The sequence below is a fragment of the Sphaeramia orbicularis genome, chromosome 15 (assembly GCF_902148855.1).
Source record: "Sphaeramia orbicularis chromosome 15, fSphaOr1.1, whole genome shotgun sequence".
Classification (NCBI taxonomy): Eukaryota; Metazoa; Chordata; class Actinopteri; order Kurtiformes; family Apogonidae; genus Sphaeramia; species Sphaeramia orbicularis.
In genome coordinates, this window is record NC_043971.1 from 5,433,924 (window position 1) to 5,458,213 (window position 24,290).

Consider the following 24,290-nt stretch of genomic DNA (forward strand, 5'->3'; position numbering starts at 1 on the left):
TGCAAAAATGTCCACAAAGCTGGACACCATGTGTTTAATTTTTGAAGCAAAGAAACATGTGTTTACTGATCTACTGTGTGAAAACTATGAAATAAAAACATTAAATGCTGCTTATTTGACGTTTTCTCACATTTTAACATAGACTACAAACAAAAAGTTATGGAAATTTTTAATTTTTGGGCTTTTTTTTTTTTTTTTTTCAGTTGGGATTCTTGCACAACGCTTTTTACTTTTTTGTGTGTGAATTGAAACACATTTTTTTAATGACCAGACATAGTTTTATTTACAAATGGTAAAAATGACCCAAAAAATGACAAGACAAAAAAAGAAATATCCTTAACTTTTTGTTTGTAGTGTACTCTAATACTAGTCATTACTCACTTCATGGACATAATATGCCAAAAATAAAACAACTTTTGTTGTTAATTACAGTCTAATAACAATAACAAGGAATTGATTTACACTCGAATGTGTTAGATCGGGTTTATCAAGAACAGCAAAGTTACAGTAATGTTATCAATGTCAGTGTATGGGATGATGCATGAGCGTCCACTGCGTTGGCTGATATGAAACTAAAACAACAAAGTCCATGAATATACAATAGAACAGCTGTAGAATAACTGTCCACTGGAGTGACCACTATGCATGAAAGGGTTAATGTTTGGGTGTTTTAATCCTGCATATCTTGATGTTGAAACATGTTTTATCTTTACAACTGAACTGCAATGTCTGGACCATTAAGAATATTACATCACAACTACAAATACCCTCTTTAAAGACGTTAAAGAACCCATATTGTGCTGTTTCTTTATCTTGATTTAATGTTGTAAAAGCAGAGACTAGAGCTGTATTTATGTCTTATGTCTTTAGTCTTTTACTTAACCCATAAAGACCTAGTGTAGCTTTTGTGTTAGTTCCCAAATTATTTTTTCTCTCTATTTAACCTTTACTAAATGATTTATCACCATTTTATTATAATGCTATCCTCCACATTTTGCATTTTTTCAGTGAAAATCATCTATTTTCCCATATTTAATTTACTGATCATGTAGATATTTATCAAAGCTCAGATTAGAGTTGAGTGTTATTATATCAAAAACAGAAAAAACTGAAGAAAAGTGACTTTTTCAGCAAAATATATCATTAACTGATAAACCCAGTATATCCACCCTGTCATTGATCCAACTCCATGGGTTTTACTGGTGAATCAATGTTGTAGAAGATGACGGTGTTTCCATGGTAACTATGGAGCCTCTGAACGTCCAAATGGGTCATCTGATGACCATGAAATGATGACAAACTGCATTTTGCACCAATTATTGACATGTATTGATAGGATTAGTGGACAAACAGTTATTAAGCAGTTTAGATCAGCAGGTGCTTTTGGTCGACAGAGGATGTTTGGGTCTTTATGGGTTAATTTAGTCTTATAAAACTAAAATAATCCCAAAATATTGACCATTATCATAGTAAACAGCTAAATATTGATGTTTCTTTATAAATAATGTAAAATCATAAAGAATCATCTGACTTTCAACTTTCACTGAGGATCAAAAGACAACCTTTAAAGTTGAACACAAATAATGATTTAACATTTATCAAGATGATTATCAGTACTGACAATTATCACAATTAATGAAAAAATGAACAAAATAAGAACCAAATTACCAAAGCAGAGACTGTGTCATGTTGTTTTTGTCATGTTTTCACTATAAAGAAGGTTTTAAAACCATAAATAATCTTTTACATCCGTTTCATCTCTTCGCATCTTATACGTCACTATCGTGTTTTATACCACTTTTGTCTGGTTTCCTCAGGATCAAAACAGCCGTTAAAGTAGAAAAAAAAAACAATAATTTGACCTTTATCGATACTGACAATGATCACAATTAATGTAAGAATGAACAAAACAAGAAATAAATCACTAATGAACAGACTGTGTCACATTGTGTTTGCCTTGTTATGACTATAAAGAAGATATGAAATCCATAAATTAAGATCATTTACATTGAATTTATCTTTAGGTTTTTTGTAATTTTCTGTATTGTTTTCATCTTATGTGTTACATATTATATATAAGCATCAGGTTTCTTCCACTTCCAAGCCACAAAAAAGACCAAACGATTTAACATCATCACCTATTAATGATTATATCGACTGCTATGAGCTAATGTTTTTAGCCTTACCACCCAGCCTCAGTTAGAACTAGAACCTTCCATCTCCACTGAAGCAGGTCCTTGGATTGTCTTTAAAGGGTTAAAAATAGCAAAAGAAAAACACAAACAACAGCTGAACCTCACTGCCCACATTTAAAGAGCAGAATCACCACGAAGCCTCGTCTTAAAATCTAAATGTCCTTTAAATCTTAAACACACAATAGTCAAACAGGAGTCAAATCTACCGTGTGTCAGGAGGTTTTGATTAGTCACAGGTGTTTTCAGATAGGAAGGAGGGTTAAATATATGATTGACAGCTGAAATTACCAATTGCAGATCAAGCCTCGGCTGCAACTCCATAGAAGCAACACGGTAGCTCCAACAACTGTGATATTTCTGCATTATTTTTACGCAGCAATGTTAAATGTCATCACCTATTGTCATATAACTACAGTCTTTAGTGTTTATTTGGTCCATTTCTGCTTTTTGGTGAATGTTTTTCCTTAATATCAACTATGGTCTACAGTCAAATACAATAATATGGAACAAAATAACAAAAGACTTTTTTTTTTTTTCTGATACACTACTCTATTTTACAAGTGTGTATTCGTGTCTCTCTATGCAATAACTGTTTTTAATATGTTTTAGCTGTGTTTATGTTTTAGCTGTTTGTGTTTTAGCTGTGTTTGTTTTAGTTATATGTTTTAACTGTGTTTATGTCTTAGCTGTGTTTGTGTTCTAGTTATGTTTGTTTCAGCTGTGTTTATGTTTTACCTGTGTTTGTTTCAGCTGTGTTTATGTTTTAGCTGTCTTTATGTTTTAGCTATGTTTACGTTTTAGCTGTATCTATGTTTTATCTACATTTATGTTTAAGCTGTGTTTTGTTTTGTTTCTGTTTTTGTTCATGTTTTTTTTGGATTCTGTGATTCAGGGAAACGCACAAGAATTCCAGTGTACCTATACTGCGATGTATCTGTGCAAATGGCAAATAAAGTCTTTTCTATTCTATTCTATTCTAATTCTAAATATAGAAGAAAATAGAAGAAATCAGTTGAACTACTGTTGAAACATGTCAACCTTCTCCTTCTCCTAAACTCATTCTAACATAACAAAAACAACAATTCATATTAATTGGTGATTTTCCCCTTATGAAAATGAAATTATCAATATTTGCTTCAGTTTCTGCAGTATAACGATAAAAGAAGTGACTTAAATCAGTTCTAGTTTCCATTTTTAAACCCAGGCCAGAATGGCTGTTGAAAAATCACATATTTCATGTTCTTATTAAATTCTAGCGGTCCTTCAAATTATATTGAAACATTGTATATAGAGCAGATATTATGGTTTATCTTTGGTCATTTGGTTGTTGACGTTCTAAAACTCTAACACAAATACAGCTTTGGAAATGATTAAAACAGCTGTGATTTTTTTTTAATAGAGATTCAGTATAAAAATCCTTCAACATGACCTGATATTCTGTTTGTGCACTATTTTTTCAACATCAGAGTCATCTGTTATTGAGAAACTTGTGGTTTTTGCCATCAATCTGCTACAGCTCATATCTTTATTCAATCTGTAAAGCAAATAGTTAATGTGTGGTTCATCTGATTGATATGTCTGTACAGGTCAGGTTCATGACTAATGCTGACGTTCCAATATTTTGTCACCGACGTCCAGTAATTATTTCCAAAGCTGCACTTCTATCCTGCTCTGTGAATATGCAAAACAGACATTATATCCTGAAATAAATGATCTGTTCAGCAGATACTGTATGAAAGTGTTCACTTACACTGTATATGACACAAATATAATCCTGTTTGCTCCATCGGGCGACTGTGAAGATCATTATGTGATATAAGAAGCCGAGCGGTCTGCATGAGAACATTGTATCTGGGATAAAGTTTCCATAGGTATCCTGAGACGTATGCTCAACGACAATCAATACAGACAAGGAAATGTGGTGTGGTCGTGATACGTGGAACCACAGCGGTGTCGTATGGTCTTCTTGTGACTGTGCTGCAATGGCATTGAGCTTGGAAAAACTGCAGAGTGTGTTGGGAAGAAATTCAGCCTGAAATGTAAGAGGAATGTTTGTCACTGTGTATTTATCTTTATCTAAAGCCTTTCGGCCTCATCAAGCTGTTGTTACTGTAAGCAACTCCAAATGATTCAGCTAAATGTCTGAATTTACAGCGTCATCTCATCGCTGCGCTCACAAATGATGCAGAAAAGAAAAGATATCTTTAGACCTCTTTGTGAGTCTGTATTGATTTCATTTTCAAGTTATGAAGCAGCGGCTATGCCTTTCCATCGCTGGCACGGTAGCTCCAGATGCAATTACAGGTTTGAGTCTTGTTCAAGAAGCTCAGGGAGTACCTACAGGGGATTCAGACAACAACTTGTGTTCAAGACAATTACCAAAAGCACTACGCCGTGCCGTCCAGCGTTATTACAGTCACATGATTTCCTCTGGAAGAAGAGCAGGGCTTTCATTTCATCTCATTTCATTAAGTAGATGGTCATTTCATGATGCACACACCGCCTGACCTGATGCTCAACGCTGTCATACGTGCAGCAAAAACTGGCATAAATCACTCAAGCGGAATGGTAGAAATGTTCTGAAGATGAAACCTCAAGACAAGCAGCTTTGTGTGTAAAATATGTAAATGTAGAATGTGTAAAGGGCTCCGGGGGGCGTCATCGTTGTCCTCCGCTGAATTGGATTTGTGTAATTCCCCTGATTTTCTAATAGAAGGAGTGCAAGAGGTGTCGGTCCCATTAATGACACTCCTTTGTGAGCTGTGCATCTTGACCCCTATTAAAGAGCTGTGACTCGGACAGCAGATGGTACCCACACACACAGGAAGAAGAGGAGTGGCCATGGCAACAGACTCATAATGACCAGCCTGGTGTGTAGTGGAATCACTCGGGCTAATTTGTTAAGTACCACCTCAGTATATTTACTTTAATCAGTCTATTCAGAGCACAAAACACGTGGCAACCACTAAATAATTCACTGCCCACGCTGAGAGCAAATCAGATGTGTTCTTATAAAACTGATTTAACTGAACATTAGCTGCATCCAGTCATATCTGATAGAAGTTTTCTTTGTTTTGTTATGATTCATGCAGATGTACGTGGGTAGGTGCATCACTGGAAGATTAAATCAAACGATTAGGAAAGTACGAGCCAAGCTTTTACAGTCCCACACATGTTATAATAATCAATATATTTTACAGTGACTAGCACTCATATTAATAAAAAAAAAAGATAATGGTATCTGCAGAATATGACAGATGATGTTCATATTTTGAGGAAGAATTTCTTCCTGTAGAGCAGGTATGCGATGAGCACCCACAGTGCTGTCCCCCACAGGCTTTGGAAGAGCCACTCCCAGTGACTGTCCAGGAAACGCATCTCCCAACTGAACGGGAAGTAGAAGCCCAGCAGGGAGTGTCCGACGTACACCAGGATGGAGTTCATCCCTGAGGAGGGAGATGGAAACAGATAAACACAAACAGACACTGGAAAGTCAAAGTGTCCACATGTGAACCACCTGAATCTCCTCTAAAAATGTCAGTTTGAGTAAACTGATTCATGCTTTCCTGGGAAATCTGACCTAAACTATCCACTGACTTATAAAGTTGTATAACATCTGATCCACTAATCCTGTCGTTCATTCATTTTCTGAACCTGCTTTATCCTCACTAGGGTCACAAGGGTCGCTTGGAGCCTATCCCAGCTACTTACGGGCGAAGGCGGGGTACACCCTGGGCATTTCGCCAGTTCATCGTAGGGCTGAACATGTAGAGACAATCACTCACTCTCACATTCACACCTATGGGCAATTTAGATTAACCAATTAACATGTCTTTGGATGGTGGGAGGGAGCTAGAGTACCCAGAGAGAACCCATGCAGACACGGGGAGAACATGCAAACTCCACACAGAAAGGTCCCACCCCCATCGACTGGTGTTGGACTCGAACCCCGGACCTTCTGTCTGTGAGGCACGAGTGCTAACCACTGCACCACCATGTCGCCCCTAACTATCAATACATGTAAATAATTGTTGTAAAATGCAGTTTGTCAACAGATATGACCCATTTGGACAAAACAAATTATTACATTACCTCGACAAAAACTGGACTTTAAATGTACATGTAAATATGTTAGCGTAACTGAAATTAAAGTTTTAATAACTGGGACTAACACACCTAGATAATGTGACTGAAAGTGGATCTACTCCTATATGTAAACAAACAGGTCAGACTAAATCCATCCATCCATCCGCCCGTCATATGTCCATCCATCCATCCATCCATCCATCCAATAAGAAAGAAACTTTAAAAAGTGCAAAAGAACAATATGTTGTCAACAGAATGCTCCTATTGCACTAAATGCTATTGCTAATCACCATGTCTGGTTAACCTTAGTTAAACCATAGTTAGACCGATTTAATCTTAACCTTTTGTATAGAGTTGAGTGTGAAATGTAATAAAGAGGCGTAAAGTAAAATTATTACCACCACTGGTAATACTACATAATGCAAAAAACAATGGTGCTGTAAAATAACTATTAAAAAAACCCACTGAGATATATATATATATATATATATATATATATATATATATATATATATATATATATATATATATATATATATATATATATATATAATATATATATATATATATATATGGCAACCAACCAACCAACCATCCAGTCAGTCAGTTATTCAATCAAATTTTCTTTACATAGCGCCACATCATAACAAAAGTTATCTCATGACTTTACATCTACAGCTGGTCTAAACCAGACTATCAACAAGCCAACCACTGTCATGCTAGTTCACCTTTGAGTTGATGACTTGCTTGTTCACTATTGACTACTGTTGTGGTCTGTGACATCACAATTTAACAAGCTGAAACAGTGAATATTGCCTCCTATTGTAGCAGAAGCTACATGAATTCAGCAATAAATCAATTTCATTCTGGTGCATGTAGACTAGGACGAAGACAACAGTCCAGTTAAAGGGTTTAGTTGAGCTGCGGTCATTAAAAATATATCAAACACGATGTTTTTGTCAATCCCTAAATTGAAATTAATTGGAAAAAATGTGAGTTTATATACACGGGTTGGATTTTAATAGTACTAGAGTTGTTTTGTGTGCGTTTTGATCCATATTAGAGCGGCATCAGTAATAACTAGCTTGAAAAACACCAGCTAACTTCACCACTAGATATCGCTAAATATTACTTATTGAACCTTTAATTGGGTAAATAAAAGGAAATGTGTTGGTTGCTTCTATTCCTCTATATTAGGTTTTAATTTTGACAAAGATGATCATAATTAAAATTGGGCATCATCATCGTCATTAAAAATATTGTAATATGATATTTTGCCAATCCCTAAATTTAAATTAATTGGAAAAAATGTGAGTTTATATACATGGGTTGGATTGTAATAGTATTAGAGTGGTTTTGTGTGTGTTTTGATCCATATCAGAGCGGCATCAGTGATAATTAGCTTGAAAAACACCAGCCAAAACCCTAACTAAACCATCTGTGTAAGTGCCGCATTAATGCTTTTAAACAATGAATAAACAGTACCTGGGTATATAAATGGCCTCCCTCTCCACCAGCCTTTAACGTCAATGATAAAGTACATGCCTCCCAGCAGCAGGAAGGAGAAAAAGCCCATGCACGTCACATAGGACAGCGACCTGGGGAGAAAGACCACGGCCGATGCTTTACAACCACACAAACACTGGACATTCGGTCATTAGTAAATGTGAGCGGAACAGTGTGAACAAGGGTGTAAAAACACTGAGTCTATCAATCCTGAGGTGCAGATAAATAACACTCATGGGCCTGGAGCAGTTTGTTGGACAGTTTGCTGGATTGGTCTAAAGCATCAGCAGTGGATCCTTGGCACATGCCCGGTGGAGCGCTGCCAGCCATCCATGTCCCTGTCTGTTCCTAAGTGCAAGAATGTTTGATGTAATACTATCTAATGTAAAATGGCCGCCTCCCAAAGCCTCCTTACAGTACACTTCTTTTTTTTTAATCTGAGCTGAAGTGGGGCCAAAAAGGACTCTTGGCTGGGAGTTAATTACTTCTAGACATCCAGGCAGGGACTCGTACTCAAGAGCTCAATAACCTGTGCATGATGAACTGCCTATAAAAGCCAGGCAGGTAATGGCGAGGGATGAGCACGGCTTTAGCAGCGGCCCTGTGGAACGACGTGAAGAATTTGCTTACACATCACAGATGAAATGGTATTCTTCCTGGTGCAACATTAAAATGATTCACATCATATTTAAGGGGAATGTGGGAGTGGAACAAATGCACAGGTTGTAAAGTAATCTGCGTCTGAGGGAGTAATTGAGCCGTATTTCATGCAAAATCATTACTAACATTTATCAGTGGGTTGTGCTTTTCTGAAAGAGCATATGATAAGTTAGACTGTGCTGCAGTTACAGCAAAAAAAAAAAGGAATCTAAAGAAAGTAATAAAAAAAGCCTTGTTTCTGGGAGTTGTCAAGTTTAAGGTAATTTAATTGTAAGAAAACAGACATTCCTTCTACTATTGAGCTAGATTTAACACAGATGGAACGAGCTGAAACTGTTTGCATAGTATTCCGGCAGAAGAACTAGATTATTTTCCAGATTTTAAGTCAGACCATTTGCAGAACTTTTGGCTTTTTCTGTCTGAGTTTCTGCATCTGAATATAAGAACATTAAATTTTGAGATTTCTGCTTATACTTAATTTTTTGTGTTGTGGCAGCAAAAGCATGGAAATTAACCCTGTAAAGCCTGAACCACTAAATCAGTGACAGAAAATTCCAGTTCTTTGAAACTGGAGCCTTTACTGGTGCTTCTGAACAACCCAAAGAAAAAAATTTCAAATATCAATTTCCATGTATAAGTTTCAATTTTGTATCATATTTGATACATCAGGTCTCAATGCTCAAATATTATTATTTTTGAACAAACAAAAACATAATATAGCACAAACCTGTCTAACAAATTGGTAATTCCTTTTCAAAATTGTCAAAGTTCTGCCTCCTTCCTCGATAATGACAGTCTTGTAGTGTCACTGGAAAGGCCTCTGGTGAATGAATTCCTCCCCCGGTGGATTATCTGTGTATTGCATGTATCTAATTGTATACATCAGGTTTTTCAAGAAAAAAAAATATCACACTGATCAAGGAGAGGGCTTCAAAACTCACATATCAAATATGATACGTTTGGCGTTATAGGGTTAAAGGATGGCGTCCAATCACTCTTCAGATTAAATTGAGATAAAACTATACAAAGCACCAAGCATTTTAGTATTTTATGATTGAAACTTGTTAAGTTAGGCTTCATAATGTTTGTAATTTGACATGAAGACAATACTTGTATGTGAGAACGCTGTTAATCAGGATGTTTTCTTCATAATTTATGCACAGCACCCAATTCTAACCAAATCAATGTAAAATTAATGCAAAAACCATGAAAACTAAATGACGTTTCCCAAATCTAGTTGGAGTTGGTCACGTTTGTCATTCATGTATTATCTATTATAGCTTTTTGAAATGTTTCTGCAGCAATCTGATACTAACAATTGTCTATAAAAGTGGGAAATTCTGTCTTTAATGAAATTTTTAACATTATCTTGCAAAATGACATCCCTCACAAATATTCTGAAAATATGCGAAAAATGATGTCGTTTCTACTCAAATCCCATGAAATGTTTCTAAAATGCAATAAGATAATCTCTGCCTTCCAGAAACTGGGGAAAACCCTGTGTTTTTTGATAACACTGAAACTTAAATCGTCACAATTTTTTCAAAAACTACTTTACCTTCAAAGATTATGTTTAGTTTGTACACTTATCAGGTCTTACTGATCCCAAAAATAAAATGCAAAGAAAATAAAAGCTCAGGTTTTAAGACTTACAAGCTCATTTTTGCTTAAATCTTGGCATTTCTTCATAGTTTTTAGGCCCTTTCTGTTTTTTCAATGCCTTGAATTAAGTTATTGCAAAACGTTATCAGCCCATTTGGAGATTTTTTGCTTAATATAAGCAATTCGATTACATTTCAGAGTCTGTATATGGATGGTTTTCCCAAGGCCTGATCGGATTCCATCACACAGAGCTGGTAAAATGTGCAGGACGGCAGCAGGCTGGGGTGGAGAGGATAAAACATCCTTTATTTTTCTGGCTGTAAGGAAGAGTGATCATGTTGGGAGGATGTAGAACCGCTCCACCTCACACTCCTGACAGCCCGGGTGATTATTTACAGTCGTAGCTGTCGTTAGAGGTAAGTAAACGTGTGTTTTAGCAGCCTTGATTTGTGCCCGTTGGAAACCCATCCTTTCTTTTGTGAGGAAAGTGGCTGGATTTAGAGGGTCAGGAAGCACTTACCAAAGGTTTTTATTGACAGGTATAAATCCTCCGTCTCGTGTGCACTTAGTAAGGATGGCTGCAGAGATTCCCTGAGGGTGGAAATGAAACAGATTTCAAATCGATGGAGGGCGATAAAGAAAGCTGTATTGGGCTGCTAAAACGTGGGGCAACAGAATCAACCGAGTCCAGCAGATTAACCGATTATCTGGGAGTCCAATGAAGGTCCATCAACTGTCTTTTTTCTCATGTACACACATTACTGGACTGCAAACGCATCAGTTTGACCACACTTTTCAAAGACGTCCATGTACATCAGTGACTCTCTACCTCAGGGGGTACTTACAAAGGAGATCTGATGAAAATATATCAGCCCATAAATATTTGTTCAAGAGGAAAAACAACCAAACAGGATTAAAAACTGATAATTAAGTGCTTCATGCTGATGTATTCTTCTATGTTAGCATCATTGTGGTTCCTCTGGTAAAAAGCCAAAAGGTTTTTTCTACTGGCGTTTGCATTATTCCAAAAAATAAGCTCTGTTGGTACAAAAGTTCATGACACCTTGTTTGGAAAGATGATCTTCACAAATAGAAACCACATGGAGGGGTGTAGCTTAATGCTAATGCTAAGCTATGGTCACATGACTTCAGCATCACCACTGTGAAGCCTCCAGCGTATAATTAGATTTTCCTTTCATGCTTACCTCTTCTATAAACATCTTTAATGTTACTATGACCTAAACTAAGCATAAATAGAATAGTTTAAAACTATGTAACACAATAAAGCTAAAAAGGGTATAGAGTAGACAACAATTACTGTCTGATTTGACCAGTTGTTTGCAAAAGCTTCAAAATTCACAAGTTGGGTAAAACATAAATATTTCTCAAACTTGCATTGCCCACAGAGCTTATTTAAGACATCTAACCAAAACCAATTTACAAGGAAAGTTCCTAAAAGTGAAAATAACACACTTTTAGGTTTTCAGACTTAACATGTAGCATTAGCTCTATGTAACAACTACGCTAATGTCAACTTTTATTGTTCCATGTTGCAGGGAAAACTAACTACCAAGCAGATAAGGTGTGAAAAATATGTAAGTGTCATTTACAGCAAAATAAAAGTAACAGATTAAGGCTAAAAAAGGCTAATAGACGAAACTAATAAACTGATCAAAATGTAGGCTAACCTAAGTAATAAAACAGAAAACATTATGCAAATTATTTTCCTTTAATCCATGTATTTTCTCTCGAGCAGCTCCAAATAATTTTACAACATTTTGTTATAATTTTCTATCAGCCTAAAGCCATTCATACATTGTCCATCTTTAAAATGTGCAGCCAATAGGGTAAAAACATTATTATTTTTTTTAATTTTTATTTTTTAATTTATTTCATTTGTTCATATTTAGTCACATGTTTGTAGTTTTTCCTCCATTAAACATTAAATGAAGGTTTGTGTTTTGGAAATGGGAACTCTTTTCTTTATTCTACTTGTATCATTTGATAAACTGCGATACAATAATGGCAGGAAATTACAGAGTGGCCGCCTTGGCCTAAAACATAGAGGACGAAAATAATTTTTTTTGTACCTTCAGTCAAATCTCCTTTCTTTTTTGGGTTGAAAATTACTAAATTGTAAAGGTTGCTGACTTCTGTATTAGTGTTATATTTAGTTTTTAGTCAATAGGAGTAGAATTTAAAGGGTCAGTGAATGGATATTTGATCAGACAAAAAAAGGCTGACCGGTACTAAACTTTGGGGGAAAATTATCATATTTATCCAATAAATTTGTACAAGGTAAATGTATTACTGGCTTTTGAGTCAATAACAAACACATATGATCCCATATTTCCATGTAATTTGTCTCGCTAAGTCCTCCATTATGTACGCTGAATGTCTTTTAATTGAGTTTGTGTGGTGCAGCACAGGTAGAAATCCCAGGTAAATTTCCCTAAACTGTGGGACATTAGAGTGAATCCTGAGTCTAGAACGATTTCTGATCAATAAAGAACATTTAAGTTGACAGCAAACATGTTCTTCTGTTTATCTGCACGATGAATATGATTGGCTGGGAAGGCGTTGCGTGACGAGAGATGTGTTATCACAGGCATAGAGTCCAGAGATGGCAGAAGAAAAAGCATCCAAGTACAGATATTCATACTGGTCCGACTTCTTTACTCAAGTAAAAGTATAGAAGTAAAAATTCTGAAAAGAACTTGAAGCAAAAGAAAAGTATTTCTTTGTTACTACAGAACGTCCTCGTCTCAGACTCTCATTAAATAGACAATACCTTCTCTCCCATGTCTGTTTTTAAGCTGTGAAGGTGCACAATGATGCAAAACAAAAAAAAAAAAATCTATAACATTACATGAAAACAAAGTAAGAAGTGAGCAAAAAATACAGGTATTTGTATTAAAATGTAAAGAACAGATACCTAAAAAAAAATCTACTTATGTATAGTAATGAAGATTGTACTGAAACACCACATCTGTACTGATTTTTTAGGGGGTATTAACTGAACAAACTTTATATAATTACAGCTAATAATCAAATTATTGCAAATCACACATTATTTTATAGTTTTTTAACATTTGTTGACGCTATAGGAACCTCTGACCTACAGAACAATGTCAAACCCCAGTAGATAATGGAGTATTTCACAATCCTGGCTAACACAACTGTTTATAATGTGATGATCTTTATACCAATAAAAACTGTAATAAGCTCATTTATGTTGCTTTACGTGCGATTTAGATACTTGAAGAAACATTTGGTGCCTGAGAGAGAAACCCAAAGCAGGGGATCAGGATCCAAACATGCTTGTTAGGTAGATATCCATCATGTGTATAGATGACAGAATCGATGGTGTGGAAATAGCCTGGCCGTGGCTGGATTGAGTCTCCAGGCTATTCAGGCAGCAGGATGCGGGATGGGGCTGGTATGTGGGGCAATCGCTCAATTTCAATCTTTCACTTCTGCAGCCTGATCGTTGGACTTTAATTAACATGGGCTGTTGTTTATTAGGAAGACGACGCATGATTTGATCCCTGAATATCAAGCCCAGCTGCAAAAAAGCACAATGCAGACACAGAGGCGTGCTCTAAAATCCAGTCTGTTTTTACTAAATCAACGCTTTGTGGGTTTTTCGTGTACCTCCTGTACATAATACCAATCCTGTGGTTGGGTGCCTGCAGAAATGAGCTTCCTCTTGCTAATGTCAAGAGCACATGTCTGAAACAAGAGGCAGTTCAGCTCTGCTTCACGACGTCCTTTTTAGGGCAAATTAGAAAAGTCAGCATGAAGAGGGATCACTAAAGCTAACTTTGACTCAACCTTGATCAAAATACATTCTGCAAATAGATTAACCCAACCTTTTTTGGCTCGTGGCCCCATTTTAACATCACAAATTTCTGGCGACCCACATTCAAAATGGAGACTTTTTTTTTTTTGCTAAAATTAATTTGTTTTTGATCATGTAATAGTTTGCTATACTATGTTGCAAATAAACATTAATTTTACACAACATTTAGTCTATATAATGCGTATTATTATGGATGGAGGCAGTAAATCCAGGTGTAGATTACTGCACAAAGTGAGAATTTTATTTTTCTTGGTCAGAATATGTACAGTCAGTCCAGCTTGGATTTAAAAGGCTGACAATTAATACTGAACAAACAAGAACTCAAACTATGAATTATGAAAGAGCTGCAGCATCTGAAACTGACCACAATGAACACTTGAAAGATAAACAGAACCACAGTGCTGCAGTTTGTCATGTCTTTTATGGATTAGGATTGTCTTTGTCAACTCACCATATATTTTTTTAATAATTTTATTTTTTTAAATTTTGATCAATTACTAGAAATTTCAGACGACCCCATTTGAATTCCAGGTGACCCCAAAGTTGAAAAACACTGGATTAACCCATAAAGACCCAAATGTAGACCAAAAGCATCTACTGATATACAGTCGCGGAAAAAATTATTAGACCACCCTTTTTTTCTTCAATTTTTTGTTCATTTTAATGCCTGGTACAACTAAAGGTACATTTGTTTGGACAAATATAATGATAACAACAAAATTGGCTCATGAGAGTTTAATTTCAGAGCTGATATCTATCCATTTTTAATGTTTTTTTTCTCGATAATAACCAAAATCACTTCAGTTCTTACATCAATATCTATGACATTGTACTGACAAAAACAGTGCTTTTAGGCATTCCATGTTTTCTGTTCTGTCGTTTTAGTCACATGATACACACAGGAGTTAGTACTCCATTGCATAACCATTGTTTTTGATGACTTTTGATGGTCTAATAATTTTTTTTCCGCCGACTGTAAATGTTTAATATCTGTGATCCACTAATCCTATTAATCCATGTAAATAATTGGTGCAAAATACAGTTTGGCGTCTTTTCATGGTCATCAGATATGACCCATTTGAACGTTCAGAGGCTTCATAGTTACCGTGGAAACACTGTCATCCTTTACAACATTGAAGTTGAATAATGACAGGGATGGAGACACTTGGTTATGTTCAGATAATGAGAGATTTTTACTGAAAAAAGCCACTTTTACTTCAGTTTTCTCTCTTTTGTTATAATAACTTTCAAATGTAACCTCAGTATGATGATTAAAGTACATGATCAGAAATTAATACAGGAAAATACCTGATTTGACAGAAAAATGCAAACTACAGAGGATAATATTATGATAAATGGTGATAAATCACTTAAGAAAGGTTACATAGAGAGAAAAAAAAAATGGAAACAAACACACAAGTAGCACTGGGTCCTTACGGGTTAAGATCCGAGAGGAAAACAAGGAAAACATGCATAAGTGGAACACGCTTTACACATGATCTGTATCTGTTCTGAAAATCAATAAAAACAGCCTGTTCTCTGTTGTGCCACAGCAATGTGAGAAAATCTATTTTATTGTTACGCTCTACTCCATTTAACAAAGATTTTAAGTCCCGGTATCGACCCATCACTTATCGCTGTATGATCCTGAACATGTCATCTCTAACATCATAATTTTCACATCATCTGTGCAGCATCAAACTGGTAAACATATCATACAGTGGAAAGACATAAAAGCCTAATGTTTATTTATTCCATCATTGTGTACTTTATCACTCTGTGCCTCTGGGAGAAGCCAAATGGATCTAATTTATTTCACCACCCTCCAGCCATTCGCTGCACAATAATAGTCAATAAGATTCAACACCGGGAGACATAATGTGCAGATTTGTCATTTAAGAATTGAGGTTAATGACATTAAAATCTCACAACAGAATTTCAATTGATTCTCACAAACATAAGCGAGATTTGTCCTGGTTTATAAGTGAAAAGAATGTTTTTTGGGGCTTTTTGAAGTTATGGAAACATCAATACTGAACAATCACTCATTCTGCGGGATAAAATGTTGTCATTGTGCTTTCTGGAAACTCTACATATAAACTAAACTATTCTGAACTGATTCATATCAACACGTCCAGATTTGTCTACATGGACATTATGACATGAATGTAAACTATTCACAGACATATTTGGTTTGTTTTTCTGTTAATCAGGTGATTGTGACGACTGCATCATTAAGCTGTTTATGGTTTAGACCACAAACCATAAAAAAAATCTCACTGTGCTGTTTCTCCTATTGTGTAAAAGCTGTTTTCATGCAAGAAATTTTGGAGCCAAGGTGTTGCCTTAATCTGGTGGGCTCTGGACTGTGATAGGCCATCACAGCTGTCAATCATCTACATTCATAAGCTCATATAACTTATTATAAACAAACTGATAAGACAGATGATGATGATTCAAACCTGATGAAATGTACCTATAAAGTCCAAAATCATGTAAAATTTGTAGTTTTAATGTGAGTAATGTCAGTTTTTAATTTGGCCAAAGTCCTGTTGAACATGAGTTTCCATACTTTTTTGACTGATTGATTGATTGATGTATTTATTTTGAGCATGAATGTCAGAACAGAAGAAAATAAATAAACAAAACACTTAAACATAAGACATATAATACATATTCAAAAAGGAGTGAGAAGAAGTACAACTTATAAACTCCCACCCCTTCTCCTTATATAATTAATAACAATAATAACCCTCCTAGTCTAAGCAGATCTATACTATATACCATAATATGACTGATACTTATTATTAAATAATTTTGTTTCTGGCTTTATATTATTATGAACAAATATAATATGATTTACATCAACACATAATCCAATAACACATACATGTAAATACATATTCATACACAGATCTACACACCCACATATATATATATATATATATACACCTACATATACCCACACACTACCACACACACATACACACCTATACATACATATACATACACATACACATACTTGCTACATCTTTATAACACCCAGTGATCCCCAACCCCTCCCTCATCCCTGTACCTCTGAAACATTGTGTCTTTGTTCGTCCTTTTAAATTCTTTCATTCTTGCGTTGCTTTAACTCTATATTGAATCTGTTCCACAGTCTCACCCCGCTGACTGAAACACAAAATACCCTTCTAGCGTGTGTATAAAGTGACTTTTAAAGTTAATTTTCCCCCTTAAATTATAACCCCCTCATGAATACTGAATAATTCTGTATATTTGTTGGTAAAGATTATTTTTAGCTTTGTACAATATTTGAGCTGTTTGACAGTCCCACAATGTCTGTGAACTTGAGTAATTTTGACTGTAAGAATAATGAGTGTGTGTTCCTGGTAGCCAACGCTGTTGAATGATCTGTATTGCTCTTTTTTGAATAACAGTTAGTGGCTGTAATGAGGTCTTGTAGTTGTGCCCCAGACCTCAGCACAGTACTGTAAATATGGTGAGACTAGGGAAGCTCAAAACCCGAAGAAGGACTTGGACTGAATATGCCGGAAAATAAATTGGGATAAATGTCTTTGCGTTGAAGGAGTGTAACGGTACAGAACAATTTCGGTTCGGTACGTTTTCAGTACAGGGGTCTTTGTTCAATACATTATCAATATGTTTTCGGTACAGTGAAGGAGACCAGTGGGGGGGGTGGGGGTGCTCTGTAACTACCGAAAGTGAAACTTAACAACACTTCGAACATCCAACCCTGCTTGTGTTTATACTCTCTGTTGTCATGTTTACCCACCAGCCTCAGAATACAGTGTTTTGTTTTTTTTGCAGCGGCGCTGAGAGTTCTTGCGGTCCACCCTGCTCAAACTGTGTGCGTTCTGCTCGAGGTTCGTGTGGAAACTTAAGACGAGTGTTTGCGTTCATCACATAGGCGAATTTATTCATTCAGTCCACTTCCGGTTATATCAAAGGCCCCGAACTGAAACGGTTCAGTACAAACAAGTGCACCGTTACACTATTGCAGTGTATTGTATTAGTTTGGTTACATTGTTATCTATGTTTCCAAAATGCCTGAGAGGTTCGTACTTAATTTCTCTCAACATTGATTTTTTTTTACCATGACTATGATTTAGATATTCTAAAATATTTGTCATGCTCTGACTGTAAATAATAATTTTCACCACAACTAACCATCTACTTTCTTCACATCTCACAGAGAAAGAAAATCTCCCATTAAACTGAAGGAAACATTGCTATTATAAACTACATAGACAAAAATATTGGGACACGTCATGTCTACAACTGTAAGATGTCTTGTTCAATGAGGATCTGAGATAAAAACATCAATATTTCCTTAAAGTTAATGGTAGATTTTTCTTCCTCAGTGAGATGTGAAGGAAGTAGATGGTTAGGTTGTGGTAGAAAATTACTATTTACAGTCAGAGCATGAAAATATTTTAGAATTTAGAGGTAGAACATTTAAAATCACGGTCATGGATTAAAAAAATTAAAAAAAACCAAAATTAATGTTGATGTTGACATGTCCACATATTGTGTCCATATAGTGTATTAAAACCTGAAATTTCTTTTCTTTTTTTTTAAATTCAAATTTTCATTCAAAACAATCTCACAACATATTACACCGGACATCATTGATACACAGTACACTGTTTTCTTTTTTTTTTTTGAGGAAAGAAAAAAAGGGCGTCAATACTGCTCACAGAAAGAAAGAAAAAAAAAGGTAATTTGTGAATCTTGTTGCATGTATATCGTCATATAAATATAGACTTTCTGGTGCAATACAAACACAGCTACCTTTAAATTTCTAATATTTTTCATTCTCTGACTGTAAATACTAATTTTCTACCACAACTAACCATCTACTTTCTTCACATCTCATTAGGGAAGAAAAATCTCCCATTAAATGTCAAGGAAATATTGATATTTATAAACTATATGGACAAAAATATTGGGACATGTCCTGTCTACAGCTGTAAGATGTCCTGTTCATGAGGATTTGACATATAAATATAAATATTAATAATCAATATGATATTTGTCACAATATAAAACTTTATCATGATATTTCTCATTATTGTTTTGTATCCTAGACCCCTGTTAGAAAACAAACACCTGAATTCAACGTGTCCATTTGTGTATGAGTTAGGTCATTGTGCTGAATGAAGCTGAATGAATAGGTAAAATGTCAGAAGAAACACATTAATATACTGTTAAATAATAAGATGAGTTAAAGTGACGGCATTTCCTCTTGTTTCTGTGTGTTTTTCTGAATGTTCTGGCCCCTTGTTTTCATCCAGCCCAGTCTGATTTCAAAGCCTGTGTGATGCAGCAGCTCCTCCAGCTCCATCATCGCTCCAGGTCACAGCACACACTGGGTTCAGCATGTCTGCCTCCTCAACATGCAGGCTCCTACTAACCCTATTTTACAGAAGAACCGCTTCTCTGCAAAATCTCATCATGCAAACAGACAGTAGCCAAGTTCAGTTTAACCAGGCCTGGCTTTGTGGAGGTCTGCCAATCGCGTTAAAGTGGACTAACAGCCTCCTGTCGGAGGTTTAGAAATGCAAAACGGACCGTCTCGCATAACACTTGGATCTCCCTGTGGGACGCATCACCCCCTCTTAATAAAATAGAGGCCAGCTTGCCTTTTCTTTGCATTTCAGACCACCCAGACTGAAGCGGATCAAAACAAATATGACCTCTACACTAAGCAGACGAAAACATAGACTTACATCTATGTCTGTTACGCCACTTTACTAATATGATCATGGGTTTGGTCTTCCTGTGCAGGTGTATAGACTGATCATGCTCTTCAGTTTAGATGGACAGATGCTTCCAAAATGCCTCAGAGATGGTTTTTACCAAATTTCCCTCAACATTGATTTTTTTTTAAATCCATGACTATGATTTTAAATGTTCTACCTCTAAATTTCTAAAATATTTGTCATGCTCTGACTGTAAATAATAATTTTCTATCCTAACCAACCATCTACTTTCTTCACATCTCACTGAGGAAGAAAAATCTTCCATTAAACTTGAAGGAAATATTGATGACGTTTAAATGTCAAATCAGCATGAACAGGACATCATGCAACTGTAGACATGATGTGTCCCAATATTGTTGTCCATATAGTATAGTATAGTGAGAGAGAGAGAGAGAGACAGAGAGAGAGAGAAAGAGAGAGAGAGGTAGTAGATAGATAGATAGATAGATAGATAGATAGATAGATAGATAGATAGATAGATAGATAGATAGATAGATAGATAGATAGATAGATAGATAGATAGATAGATAGATAGATAGATAGATAGATGGATGGATGGATGGATGGATGGATGGATGGATGGATGGATGGATGGATGGATAGATAGATAGATAGATAGATAGATAGATAGATAGATAGATAGATAGATAGATAGATAGATAGATAGATACACAGACAGACAGACAGACAGACAGACAGATAGATAGATAGATAGATAGATAGATAGATAGATAGATAGATAGATAGATAGATAGACAGATAGATAGACAGACAGATACACAGACAGACAGATAGATAGATAGATAGATAGATAGACAGACAGACAGACAGACAGACAGACAGACAGATAGTTGCTCTATGGCAGTGATAACACCGTGTGTGCTCTCTCTTTGGTATGAAATGCTATACACTTCCTGCCTGTGGGTGCGGTTGGACCAGTTGAGAATGTCATGTGGATGGATGCAAGTAGATTAATGAAGGCTAAATTGAATATTAATACAATAATGTAGTAACTAGCATCGGAATCATCTCTACAAAAACAGGTAACAGCTAAATTTTGGCCTTTTGTAAGGGAACAGTTGACAGAAAAGTACAGACTATGTCATGTTAGGCAAAAGGAGAGGATGGACTGACACCATGAGACGACCTTCAAGTGTCCTTGAAATATTTCACAAGTGATCTTAGAGAGTTGGCGTTGTATTATATCCATGGTAAATGTATATGCATTTGCTTGTTAAGCTATGACACCACTTCCTACTTCCTGGTCCACTTGTGTTAATTCATCTGTATTCTGGGTTAGGGTTATGGCAAATGAACATTCAGACTCCACCGATGTGGGCATTTGGACCCTGAATTGAGTTTTATGACTTTACGTTAGACTTAAAAACCAGATAATTCCTAGACCTAGTATATAAGTAGCAGACAGAGCCACCATGATGTACCGTTATGATAACAGGAGTTTGAGTTTTGTCCATGGCCATCTTGACACTTCATTTATTTTACCACAATACACTAAAAACATATGAATTGAAGTAGATTAAAAACAAATAAAAGCCATTAAATTAAAATTAAAATTGAGTTGGTGATAAGAGATAAAAACAAGACAAACACTGAAAAAAATAAGACTTAAAATACGTTGAATTAATCAGAAGTGACCATATTTGTAGCTGGGACAGAATGAGAGGTGATGGGTAAACTAATGATAAATACTTAACACTAACTACTGACACATTTTACTAAACACACATGCTCTTGTTAGTGTAAGTAATTAAACATAACTACACTTAAGTTGCCTGTCAGGAAAAATGTTTTATTCAATAAACAGAAGCTCCAAAAGTCCATCTCAACAGGCTAAAGAGATGTCAAACAAAGACATTAACTTTCTATTACTCTTAGAATCTTATTTAAATATGGACTAGAAAACTTATTTTTTCAAATTGCATGTTTATAACCTTGTGCTACGTTTCAGGGTGACAAGTGAGACACCAGATGAAAAACAGCAATTAGGTTAACTCTAATGCAGTGTTTTTCAACCTTGGGGTCAGGACTCCACATGGAGTCGCCTGGAATTCAGATGGGGTCGCCTGAAATTTCCAGTAATTGATAAAAAACAAACAAACAAACAAAAAAAACTTACTAATAAAAAATATACGGTGAGTTGAGAGAGACAATCACAATCCATAAAAGACATGAAAACTCTGAAGCTGAAACTGAAGCACTGTGGTTCTGTTTATCTGTCAAATATTCATTGTGGTCAGTTTCAGATGCTGCAGCTCTTTCATAATTCATAGTTTCAGTTCTTGTTTGTTCAGTATTAATTGTCAGCCTTGTAAATCCAAGCTGGACTGACTGTACATATCCTGAACAAGGAAAAAAAAATTCTCACTTTGTGCACAATAATATACATTATATAGCCTAAATGTCATCTAAAATTAATGCTTATTTGCAACATAGTATAGCAAACTATTACATGATCAAAACAAATTCCTTTTAGCAAAAAATGTCTCCATTTTGAATATCTGGAGTCGCCAGAAATTTGTGATGTTAAAAAATGGGTCACGAGCCAAAAAAGGTTGGGAACCTCTGCTGTAATGCATATACAGCAATGTGAATTAATGTACAATGTCCCTGTTAAATAAACCAATAAAATAAACGAATAAATAAATAAACACATATAACAGGAAATAAACCAAATAAGAGTGACTTAAAAAATATAACTTAGTATTTTTTAGAGCAGCTCAATGTAAGTCTATGAAAATCAGAATTTCTTTGGAACTTTTTGCTGTTGTATTATACTTAAACATGCTTCCACACTGACTTCACTTTCAAGCTGCGGTTTTTTCCATTATTATGTTATGAGGCGTATAAGTAATATACTACTTCAATCAATTCCCGCTGTCAGAGAGTGACTCACATTCCAGTGCATGTGCTCTGTTACTAACATTAAGTGTGTGGATGTGCATTCTGTCAGACGAACATTAGTACAGTTGTAAAAATGGGCATAAAATTCATGCATTGACAGTAGATTTGGGTCCCCCACCTGCTCCAAGGCTCGGTCCGGCTCTGTGCACGTACAGTTTTTACTAAACAGAACATATAAAGATGTAATCACCATCATTTTTCTTGGTAAGTATCTTCTCTCCCATACTGGATGCATGCATTTTAAGTTAAAGTGTGTAAAATGCACAGCTCCTCTAGTGTAAAACCACATGTGACACACACAGGCAACGAGAGACGGTGTGTATCCCCTGAGGCGTTGGATACCAGTGTCTGCCCGGAAACACAGCCACACATGGATGCTGTTTAATAGTACTGACATCACTCACATGTCCTCTACTAAGTCCTGCTAATGAATGGCTTTGGCGGCTATGACTAATACCCGAGCGACTGGGAAACACGTTTACCTGCGAGGAGAAGTCAAACAGCAAGACAATAAACGTTCCGTGTGACTCATACAAGGAGGAAGGCGTGATTTGTGCCTTAGTTTGACTTTTACGCGTCAAATTTGAGGCTCTGCAGCACGGTAAGACTAAGACGTAGCGTTGACTTACTTTATCCGGTGCGTTTCAGGCTCCCACAGATTGGTACGTACCAGAAAGATTGCCCACACTAAAAATCGACACAGGATGTGGAAGTTGGCCCCCTTGTAGCAAATAATAATTTTTCCCGCCTGTGGAGAAGGAAGCAGAGATAAGCACAGAAACCACAACTCATTCAATCATACATTTAATGAGAAATACCATGTAAACACCAACCACCGGTGTGTTAATTTTCACCCTTAGGTAACCAAATAAGCCTGGGATGTGGGTGTCAGTGCTGTGTCCCTGACATGGCGGTCACATTTCTCCTATCCTGTTGAGCCAGATGTGGGCTGTAAGTCATCCGCACTCCCTGATTAATTTGGTGATGATGAATATGTCTCAGCTGAGGACATTAGCATGGGCCAACACAGAGGAAGGCGGCGGACACCTGGCGCGTCGTCTAAGACGTGCTGACTGAAGGGCTCAGCGCTAACCGCCCACTGGGAATTGAGCAATGTGGCTGCTTTTGCATGGCAACTTCCCACAACACAAATGGTTATGAGTGACACCACCGCCATCAGAGAGAGAGAGAGAGAGAGAGAGAGAGAGAGAGAGAGAGAGAGAGAGAGAGAGAGAGAGAGAGAGAGAGAGAGACAGAGACAGAGAGAGAGAGAGAGAGAGAGAGAGAGAGAGAGAGAGAGAGAGAGAGAGAAACTGCCCTGAAAACTACAACTAAAAACCTACAGATCTCTTAGTTTTCTGGCCCCATTTTGACAACAAAGAAGAGCAGCTGCGTTCTTGGATGGAGGTTGTGTACACCCTCCATTTACAGATATCTCAAATCTCACTGTCAGGCTATGAAGACATTCTTACACATTACAACACAACATTATCATCAAGAAGCATCACTAATTCTCTTGGCAGTGGTAGAAGAAGTATGCACATCCTTTAGTCAAATCAAACTACTAATCCCACACTCTTGAAATGCTCCTGTATAAGTACTTTTCTGTATTAAAGATAAAAACAACCGTATGTTCAGAATCAACTAAAAATGTTCTTAAAGTATGAGATG

At 36.1% G+C, this 24,290-nt stretch overlaps 1 protein-coding gene across 1 annotated transcript in view; it reads right to left on the reverse strand.

Moving 5' to 3' along the window:
* The window catches only part of LOC115434353 (heparan-alpha-glucosaminide N-acetyltransferase), a 65,303-nt gene that overhangs the window by 404 nt on the left and 40,609 nt on the right, over positions 1-24,290 (reverse strand). The window contains exons 13-16 of the mRNA XM_030156264.1: positions 23,290-23,367; positions 10,570-10,640; positions 7,767-7,879; positions 5,515-5,641 (exon numbers count right to left, since the gene is read on the reverse strand). Coding sequence (XP_030012124.1) covers positions 5,515-5,641; positions 7,767-7,879; positions 10,570-10,640; positions 23,290-23,367 — 389 coding nt within the window. The remainder of the gene's footprint in view (positions 1-5,514; positions 5,642-7,766; positions 7,880-10,569; positions 10,641-23,289; positions 23,368-24,290) is intronic.